Genomic DNA, 9,801 nt, shown 5'->3' with positions numbered 1-9,801 from the left:
GCCGGCCCTCCCTCCGCCCCGCCCCGGCCCCGCAGCCGCCTCCCCGCCGGGGCGGAGCGGAGCGGAGCGCTCGGCCGGCGCCGTCCCCCCGCGCTGCCGGGGCGGGCGGCCCGCAGAGCCGGGCGGGCGGCGGGATGTGCGGGCGGACGGCCTGCTCCCTGGGGGCCGACTGCCTCCGCCGGGCCTGCGCCTACCTCGACCGGCGGGGCCGCCAGCGGCAGCCCGAGTGGGTCGGGGCGGAGCGGTACCGGCCCTCCTACAACAAGGGCCCGCAGTCCAGCGGCCCGGTGCTGCTCTCCCGCCGGCACCTCCAGCAGGTACCTCCCTCCCTCCCTCCCTCCCTCCCTTCCCCCCGCCATGGCTTTGCAAACCGAAACGAGGGCGCCGGGGCCGCGTCCTGGCTCGGGCAGCGGCCCTTTGCGTCGGGTGCTGCTCTGCAGGAAAATCCCTGTGGCCCCATGGCTTAAATTCGAGGTTGGGAAGGGGGTTGTGCCTCCCGGGGTGGGGTGGTACCGAGCTGGGTCGTAACGGCTCGCTCGGCTTCTCTTTGTTCGGGGTACGTGACAGGTACTGGATTTTCTAATGGCAAAGGGGTCTCTTCATCTTAGTATTTACGTGTTCTGAGGAAGGATGGGGAATGGGTACCGTGCTTCCAGCATGGTGTTAGGTTTTCTGTAAAAATTCATGTATAAGTGATTAACTGGGGTAGAGTTTTTTCCAAAATGTCTAGAATTGCTCTGCTGTTTTTATTCTGCTTTTCTGACGTGGTTTATTTTTTCATTTCATAACGCTGCTGAGAGTGTCCAGGTTGCATTGGTAGGGGAGGGTAGAGGAAAAAAAACATAGCTTCAGAGCTGTCAAACAACGGTACACCTGTGGTGACCGTTATCCCAGCTAATTTAAGCCTCACCAGACCTTCCCCAGCCAGCCCGAGCAGCCTGCACAACTTTGTGCACCTCACTTGGTTTCCGCATAAGAGGGTGCCCAGCGAACTGCTGCTCTTCCGTGTTCAGCAGGGCGAAGCTGGGCGCACTGGATTGAAACACCCCAATCTGGGCTCCCTCCGCTCTTCCCCCCACTGGCCGGTGGGGCAGCGAAAGGGGCTGCTGCACTGCGTAATGGCTGTGTTACTCGGTGGGGCCACGTTGGAGTGCTGTAGGTGATGCCATCAGGCATCCTTTGTACCCTTCTTTCCTGCCTCGGGGTCCCGCATCCCCCCGAGAGCAGCCAAGAAGCTGGTGGAGCAGAGGAACACGGGGCTGGGAGCACGATACAGGTTGCAGGCAGACACCTGCGTGGCTGTGCATCTCTGTTCAGCTGTTGGGACACGGGTGCAGTGTAAGGAGCCCCTTTTTGCCACTCCTCATCTGTGGGAGGCTCTGGAAGACTTCACAAAATTGGGCGTATACACGTCCCTATATACATACACCTATAGGAGGTATATATATCTCTCTACTGCAGTTCTTTGGGAGCACATGCCCCCCGGGGCCTTGCTCACCCTCGCTGCGCGCTTCCTGGGGCTGGCAGCTGCGGGCAGAAAGTGAGAGTGAGCTGGGGGAGAAGTGAAAGCCACAAGCCGTTTCCATTGTCCGAAGGCAGATCATATGCAAAGCACAAGGAGTGAAAGTGAACCAGGTCAGCAGAAATCACGTTATTAAAATGAAGGTGAGGCTTACACCCTGCGGGGCGCTCGCTGCAAAGGGAAGTTTTGAGGACCTTAACACCAGCCTGGCATTACTATTTACTGGGGAGATCACGTGTCCAGGCACTTCCCATTGACGAAAAGCCATGTTCATTCCTCCAGAGAGTTTGTTGGGCGAGCCTCACTGAGACCCTTAGTTATATATTCCTGCAGAATATTCGTATCTTTCTGCTGAAGGTGAGTTCTTACAGGAAAGTCATTAGGAGTATGCAAAGGGTTATAATTAGTGGCCGTTTCTGCACAGCCTGTGAGTTGCATCCCTGCAGAAGAGCAGAAACAGATTTGGGGCTGGAGAGGCTGCGAGCCCCAGCTCAGCAGAGATGCTGGCCTGTTCCCCCCTTGCAGGAGGAAAAGCCACTTCCACAGGGCTCCATGAAGCCCCTCTCAAGCAGTGGGGATGCTCGTGGTCCCTGTGACATGGCTCTGACTCAAGGTGTTTCCCTGTCTCGTTCGAAAGGATGCCGATTCCTCCGAGCGAGTCCTCATGGACATGCGCTGGGGCCTCGTTCCCTCCTGGTTCAAAAAGGATGACCCCTCCAAAATGCAGTATAATACCTCCAACTGCCGCAGTGACACCATGCTGAAGAAGTCCTCCTACAAGGTGAGTTGCTGCTGTCTTTGTGTCTAGCTTGAAGAGATCTTGTAGTTGGCAAAACCAGAGGTGAAGCATCTCCCCAGCGAGCACCAGTCACCGTTTGCCTGCTGCACAGGGGAGTACGGCCCTGTACTGCAGAGCTGATGGGATTCCATTAAAATAGAACAACTGAAAAGATTGTTGCTGGTGAAGCTCATCTTTCATCACAGCATTGGTGGTGGCATTTGGGCACCCTGCAGGGCCATTTAGGGAAGCCCCTAGAGAGTGAGCGAGTGGGCTGGGTGGTTCCAGGAGCCCCTGTCCTCCCTCACAGGCTGCCCGAGGCTGCTGTTCACAGCTCACTTGTGCTTTCTCTCCCCCAGGGCGCTCTCCTCCAGGGCAAGCGCTGCGTGGTCCTGGCAGATGGCTTCTACGAGTGGCAGCAGCACAGTGGGGGGAAGCAGCCGTATTTCATTTACTTCCCTCAGACCAAGGACGCTGTGGTATGGAGTCCCTTTCCGTGTCTGAATGCTCACACCCAGCTCTGGGAAAAGCTTTCTTCCCTCCAGCAGTGTCTGTCTCTGGGGGTCTCTTTCCCAATGGGGCTGTGTTCTGTGGTGGGCTCGGCACTCTGCCAACGCTCTGCCGCCAGCGGTTCCTGCCACTGCAGTCCCCTGGCTGTAAACGGTGCTGCAGTGTCCCTGCCGTCACGCTCGCTGCTCCCCGTGTGCCAGATATTTGCATGGGTGGGTGATGCGTCTCACAAGGGACTGGGCTGGGAGTTTCGCTACCTCTTTCCTTCAGCTGAGCCGGTGGCTGGGATGTTCAGAAGGGGAGAAGGGTGCTGGCTTGCCTGAGGCTCCCGGTACCTCTTTGGAAGCTACCTTAAATTAGTAGAAGGGCTTCTGAAAAGTGCTCAAATCGGTTCAGTTCGTGACTTAGATCAGGGCCATTGATCTGACGTGGCACTGGCAAGTTGCGATGCTTTGGCTGCCTATGGGTGGGCACTGACCAGGGCCATGGGGCCCTCTCTCCTGCAGGCTGAGGGGAAGGAAGAAGACGAGGAGTGGAGGGGATGGAGGTTGCTCACCATGGCTGGGATTTTTGACTGCTGGGAGCCACCAGCAGGAGGAGAAATGCTGTACACTTACACCATCATCACTGTGGATGCCTCCAAGGACGTGAGCTTCATCCATCACAGGCAAGTGAGAGTGGGCAAGGGGGGCCGCAGGGCAGGGGCGGGGGGCAAGGGAGAAAAGACGTGCTTTTAAACACCGGTCTGCCAGCGCTCAGGGAGTCCTGTCTCCTCCTGATGCCCTCGGAGGAAAATGCTACAACATTACCAGCTTGTTTCGGATCACTGGCTCATGCACTTTCCATAAATCACTATCTTTGTGCCCTGGTGGGTGGCAGTCAGAGTTGGATCGCTCTCTGCCTGACCAGGGCCTGGCAGTCAACCCCTCTGCCTCTTCCAGCAAAGCAGGTACCTGGGCAAAGCGAATGTGTGCTTTGCCTTGCAGAAGAGCATCCTGCTGCTTTGGTTTTCCCCATTTCCTCCTGAGCTGCTGGCTCCTTGCTAGCTTACAAATCTGGCTTTTGCCACCTGGCTCTGCCATATCAGTGCTGGGCTTTAGCACTGACTGTCTTGTCCCCTAGGATGCCAGCCATCCTGGATGGGGATGAGGCCATCAGGAAATGGCTGGACTTTGCTGAAGTGCCAACCCAAGAAGCGGTTAAACTCATCCAGCCCACAGAGAACATCGTTTTCCACCCAGTGTCCACCTTTGTCAACAGTGTCCGCAACAACACACCTGAGTGCCTCGCACCCATCGAGCTGGGAGCCAAGAAGGTGAGTGCTGGCATGGGCTCAGCAGGGGAGAGCTTGGCCGTGGTGATGTCCCTCAGCAGGGATGGTGCTGCCAGGCTGCAGGAGGGGCAGCAGGAGGCAGCGTCTGCAGGGCATGCTTGTGCTTGATGCTGGAGTGCAGAGCCCCGAACAGATTCCCTTCCCTCCGCTTCCAGAAATAAACTGTCACCCCGTGCCAGGATTTCTCTGCCAAATGAGGCAAATTCCATGTGAAATGGGGTTTGAACAAGCCTGTTCCCAGCAGCCTGAGGAACCTCCCACAGATGTGCCTGATTGCAGGCAGGGCTGTTGCTCCAGCCTCCACATCCCACTCTGGACCAGCTCTCACAGTCGGCTGTCTGCCCGGCTCTCACCATGCTTCTGACTTCTTTCGCACTGTCTTTTATCTCTCCAGGAGGTCAAAGCCACCCCAAGCAGCAAAGTGATGCTGGGCTGGTTAAAAAACTCCCAAGAGGGCTCTCCTCAGAAGAAAGAAAATAATTTGCCCAGGTGGACAAGTCAGTTCATCCACAGCCCTTCGCCCAAGAAGACCAGCGCAGGTATCCTGCAGCAGTGGCTGGGGAAAGAGGGAGAGCCGGCTGCGAAGAAGCGCAAGGCTTAGGCACCAGCTGGGATGGCTGGCCATCCCTTTTCCTCCTAATTTTCTTAAGCAGAATGAGGAATGTTTTTTTGGAAGGCTTTGCAGACTGGTGTGGAGATTCTCTAAGGATCAACATCAGGTGTTGATCCGATGCTCTAGGTTGTTATCTCTGTTCTACATGTTTTGTTGAAGGCTGGTGTTTGTCTTTAAAACTTTCAGTTTTGTCATGTGCTGACAGGAGTGAATATAACCTGCTGGCCTCCCTCACTGCCAGCCACTCGTGCCAAGCAAAGATAAATCCCTGAGAAGCACCTCAGCCTGGCGGGGAGGAGTAGCTTCTGCCTTCTGACAGCGTTCGTAGTTTATGTCTCCTTTTGTTTTCATTTCTTTTCCCTTTTTTTTGGTATTAAACCGGTACCTCTTTTCCATTTAATTCCATTTTGATTCTGTACAATTTCCTTTCTAATACTCTCGCCCTCAGAAGATGGCTGCAGTACAGAGGAACATGCAATAAATACTAGGAGGAAAGCCCAGGCTGGGGCGATCTCCCAAAGTCATCCCGCTCTGCACCAGTGTTGCCACATGCATTTGTGGCTCTTAAATGGGGAGATGTTTAAGCGGCGCCTAGGGGAACTGGACTTTGCTTGGGTTTCCCTGCAGGCAGCAGGGTGGGACAGCATGTCTTGGTCACGTTGTTTGTACAGTCATTCTGTTAATGGGATTTGAAGACTTAGAGAGGATTTTCTTGATCTGTGGAGGGATGTGCTCTGCCTTGTTCATAAAGGTCATTCATTAAAGCCCAGATAACCAAAGTACCATTACAGAACAGCATAGGGCAGTTGTTTTTGAGGTCAGGGATTTTGTAAACAGAGCCAGATGTTACAGACCAAAAACCTTACATGGTGGGACCCTTGCTGGAAAGCAGTACTTCCTATGTATCGGAAACAATAAGATGGGATTGACTGGTTGACAGTGCCCTTGTCTGTGTATGTGTCTCTGTGTCTCCCTTGCCCACCACAGCCCTGTTGCTCCTCTTTCGCAGGCAGAGCTTGTATCTTCTCTCTATCTGCTGAGAGGGAGACCAGCTACCTGCTGCTGAGCTCAGAGTAATGACAGAGCCATGTTGCTGGAGTATCTCCCTTCCCCAGGGGGAAATAACTCCCTGGAGATTTATTTTAGGGCTCCCCTCAGATGATCTGTCCCTGGGGAGCTGCAGGGGCAGCTGTAGCTGGGCCTTGTCCCTGGGAAAGGACAGTGGAGCTGGGGCAGAAGCCACAGGACAGGCACCCGGGGAGACCTGAGCGCACTCAAAGCCAAATCCGTCTTTGAATCCCTCGCGTGCCACAGAGGCAGCTGAGCCCAGAAGGTCTCCTGGCTTATGGGAAGCTGGGGTGGGATTAGGATTTTCAGCCAGAAAGCCTGTTGCTAGCTGGCTCCTCATCGCTGCCACGGTGAGTTGAGGCAAAAGACTTGCTGCATTAGCAGCTTCTGGCAGAATCAATAGGTCTTCAGGTGCTGGAGCTGTTACCTCAGTGCCTGTCCTTGCAGGAGCCACAAGGGAGGTTTCTCTCCCTGCCCAGCCCTTGCTCCTCCAGGTTGAGCAGCTCAGCTGCCCTGGCGTGGTTGGTGCTCAGTGCAGAATCAGGCTTTTCCAAAGGTCATTGGCTCATCTCAAATTCATTTCAGATCTCCACTTGCTGTGGAGGGAGTGAAGATGCTGAGTACGAGTTGGGGGATGCTCAGCTTTCCCCACTGTGGGGAACATAATCCTTCCCTTGTGGAAGCAGGGGCGATGCAAAGAGGGAGGGTACAGACTGCCTCCCTCCAGCAGCAGCTTCATCACCAAAAAAAAAAAAAACCAACCAACTACACTGAGGCTTTATTGCTCAACCACATCACCTTTAAACTGAAGCCTGGCTGCTTACCCAGTGCTGTTTGCAGCACTTGCTCCTACCTCGCGGGGAGATGACCGCACTCAACCCAGCATGACCTGGGCCCCAAAACTGGCTTGGGAGCAACTTTCCCCTTTGACGCAGGGAAGGCAGCTCTTGCTGCAAGCGTGGGGGGATGCTCCGGGGGGGGAGCATTCCCCCCCGCCCGCAGACCCTGACACCCTCCCAGGAGAGGCGTCCCGCTGGCCGGGGTTTGGGCAAGGAAAAAGGGGCAGCCGGGGAGGAGCAGCGCTGCCGGGACACTCACGGGGGCTCCGGCCACACGCTCCCCGCTCCGGCCCCGGCCCAGCCGGGAAGGATCTACCGCGGTGTCGGGGAGCGCTGGCTGCGACCGAGCTTGGCCGGTTGGGAGCCGGGAGCCCGGCTGGAGCAAGGGCCAGGGCCGGGGCGCTCCCCGCCGGGCGCTGCCCTCGGCGCCGGCCCCGCGGCAGAGCCGCGGCGCTGCGAGCCCTATGCAAATCAGGGATCGGCGCGAGGACCAATCAGCGCCGCGCCGGCCGCGGCCGTAACCAATGGGAAGAGGCGGGCGGCGGGTCGGGCAGGGATATCCGCGGCGCGGCGGCGGCGGCGCTGGCAGTGCGGCGGCGGGCGGCACGCAGGGCGGAGCGGCGGCGGCTGCGGGTAAGGGCGGCGCGGTGGCAGCGGCGGGCGGGGACGGTGGGGCCCCGGCCCGGCGGCGAGGTGTAACGGCGTTTATCTCCCTGCAGGCGCCGGGACCGTCTGTGTGTCGGCGCTTCTCGGGAGGCGGCGGCGAGGGGCCGCTGCCTGCCGGTCATGTCGGGCCGGGGGAAGTCCGGCGGCAAGGCGCGGGCCAAGGCCAAGTCGCGCTCGTCGCGGGCCGGGCTGCAGTTCCCCGTAGGCCGGGTGCACCGGCTGCTGCGGAAGGGTAACTACGCGGAGAGGGTGGGCGCTGGGGCGCCGGTGTACCTGGCGGCCGTGCTGGAGTACCTCTCGGCCGAGATCCTGGAGCTGGCGGGCAACGCGGCCCGCGACAACAAGAAGACGCGCATCATCCCGCGGCACCTGCAGCTCGCCATCCGCAACGACGAGGAGCTCAACAAGCTGTTGGGCGGCGTGACCATCGCCCAGGGCGGCGTCCTGCCCAACATCCAGGCCGTGCTGCTGCCCAAGAAGACGCAGAGCTCCAAGAAGTGAGCGCTGCCCCGCGACCCTCATCCTCCTCACACACCTCCCCGACCCCTCCCGCTTCCCTCCTCACCACTGCCCCACCTCCCCTCCCAATGGGGCTGGGGTTCTCCTTCCTGCCCCCCAGCCCGGGCTGGGTGGTGAGCCCTAGCAGCACCCCGTTAGCCCTCCGCTAGCCCCCCAGCCTGGGCTGCAGCAGGGTGCTGGGGGAGCATGGGTGAGGTCAGGCCCTGCTTGTGCCCCCACCCTGCCCCTCTTCCTGCTGGAAGAAGTGTTTTTGGAGGAGGCAGCTGGATCACAGCTGTCAGCAGTGGTGGCATCCGGAGCCGTATGGTTGGGTCATGGTGCAGAGCTGCTGGTAGCTGCTGAGGATTGTTTTGGCTGGTGTGGGGATGGACATGGGCATCCCTAGCTGCCTCTCCCCTCTGCCAGCCCTGCAGCTGTGCAGGGCCCCCCCAGCTGGCCCTGCTTGCCCTGGCATGAGGATGGGACTTGCTGCTGCTGTGCCCCCTGCTCCCCCCCCTCCAGCAATGCCATCCTGGCTGCACTGCAGCGGGGAGGGCAGGGGGCTGGAAAATGTGAAAAGGAGGAAAAGTTTCTCCGTTGGCAAGAAGTGACTGTTAGTCTTAGTTTTGTTCATGGTAAAGCTAGTGCATTGCCTACTGTAAAGAAGCTCTGGTCCTATTTATTTTAAGGTCTCTTATTTTGGGGTATCTCCCTGCAAAGTCACCTTCCTGCAGCTCCCTGGCTCGGTGGGTGCTGGGGGACTCGGTGGTTCCACGTGCTGTGGGTCCCACTAGTGGGTTGGGGTGGAGGCTGCGGTGATAAATCCCCTCGGAGAGCGTCGCAAGGTCAGGCGCCCGCTGGGAGCGGGAGCTGCCATCTTCTGCCGTGGCTCCCCTCCTCTCCTGGCTGCAGAAGCCCTTCGTTTTGCTGAGAGCTACCCTGTACCCTGGTTGCGCTCCTGGAAATGACATGCTCTGTCTTTTTTTTTGTTGTTGTTTGTTTATTCAGCACTATTTCTTGCTCTGAGAAATAAAGTGATGATGATATCTGTTAACTGTAACCCTCTATGGATTAATATTTCTTTTTAAAAACAACCCTAGAGTTTGCATTAAAGCCCACTCTTAGCTAGTACCGTATTTATTTAATGGCTGTGTGGGCACTGTGCGAGCATGGGGGCAGGCTAGCTGTCCCGTGACACTGAATAGCTGATGCAGACAGCTCTCCTCGCTGCCCAGAGCAGCCCGCTTCTGTGGAGGCTGATAGTCGTGTGCATGCGGCAGTGTCTAGGCCATCGGACCGTAGACCTTCATAACATGTTTTTGAAGTAAACAAAAAAGAGCAACTTCTGTTTATGTGCTGTCAGTAGCATGTGTGCAACCTATCGAATCAGCTGTTAATCTCGTGGATGAAGTAACTTACCCTGGCTCTGAGTTTATTGTTATCTAGAGTAGATGAACCTGGATGCTTGTCAACTGGTTTTATGAAGGGGTTTCTCACTCTGTTGTGGAACGTGGAAGCGGTGTGTTAGTGTCGTGCTCATGGGGGTGCAGACATGTCCTGCGGTTACGCTGGGGTACCCTGACCTCGGGTGGGTGGGGGGCAGCGGGGCTCAGCCCCGCTGCTGTGGCATGGACCCCCTGGGATCTCTCCTCCTCCTGTGAGTGACTGTCACCGTTGGTGAGGTGGGGACGAGGGGTTTCCTTTCCGCTGCCCAGTGCGGTGGTCGATGTGTCTGTATCCCAGTGTCTTGTTCTCTCCCTCTTGTTTTCTCCAGGACCAGCGTTCTGTACAACCCGAGAGTGCTTTGTATTTCTTAGAAAAATGCAGAACTTGTGATACTGAAAAGAACGGTGCAAACCAAATACCTGATTAAACTGGTTCCCTGTTGAATGCTGTTGAATGTGCTGTGTCTTGTCACCTTACCAAACCTACCGAGTCTGGCAGGGCTCTGCAGGAGCAGGCTCTCTGGTGGCA

General features: G+C 57.4%; 2 protein-coding genes across 2 annotated transcripts; both read left to right on the top strand.

The window, feature by feature from the left end:
- Nucleotides 1-134: 134 nt before the first annotated feature.
- On the top strand, nt 135-5,274 carry HMCES (5-hydroxymethylcytosine binding, ES cell specific). Its single transcript, XM_086469931.1, has 6 exons — nt 135-317; nt 2,160-2,303; nt 2,660-2,779; nt 3,317-3,477; nt 3,933-4,125; nt 4,538-5,274. Exons 1-6 carry the CDS (start codon nt 135-137, stop codon nt 4,742-4,744), a joined length of 1,008 nt encoding a protein of 335 aa, XP_086326057.1. The 3' UTR covers nt 4,745-5,274.
- A 2,175-nt stretch (nt 5,275-7,449) lies between these two features.
- On the top strand, nt 7,450-7,980 carry LOC147414855 (histone H2A type 2-B). The gene has a single exon (XM_086470580.1). It carries the CDS (start codon nt 7,450-7,452, stop codon nt 7,828-7,830), a length of 381 nt encoding a protein of 126 aa, XP_086326706.1. The 3' UTR covers nt 7,831-7,980.
- The last annotated feature ends 1,821 nt before the right edge of the window (nt 7,981-9,801 follow it).

This window comes from Leptosomus discolor, chromosome 9, assembly GCF_034619465.1.
Source record: "Leptosomus discolor isolate bLepDis1 chromosome 9, bLepDis1.hap2, whole genome shotgun sequence".
In the NCBI taxonomy this organism is placed as follows: Eukaryota; Metazoa; Chordata; class Aves; order Leptosomiformes; family Leptosomidae; genus Leptosomus; species Leptosomus discolor.
This window is presented reverse-complemented; position numbering and strand designations above follow the sequence as displayed.

Bases quoted from the DNA above. Each gene is read 5' to 3' on its own strand.
- LOC147414855 (XM_086470580.1), top strand. From the start codon at position 7,450: ATGTCGGGCCGGGGGAAGTCCGGCGGCAAGGCGCGGGCCAAGGCCAAG.
- HMCES (XM_086469931.1), top strand. From the start codon at position 135: ATGTGCGGGCGGACGGCCTGCTCCCTGGGGGCCGACTGCCTCCGCCGG. The intron at 318-2,159 runs GTACCTCCCTCC...CTCGTTCGAAAG, and splicing joins CCCGCCGGCACCTCCAGCAG to GATGCCGATTCCTCCGAGCG. The intron at 2,304-2,659 runs GTGAGTTGCTGC...TCTCTCCCCCAG, and splicing joins TGAAGAAGTCCTCCTACAAG to GGCGCTCTCCTCCAGGGCAA.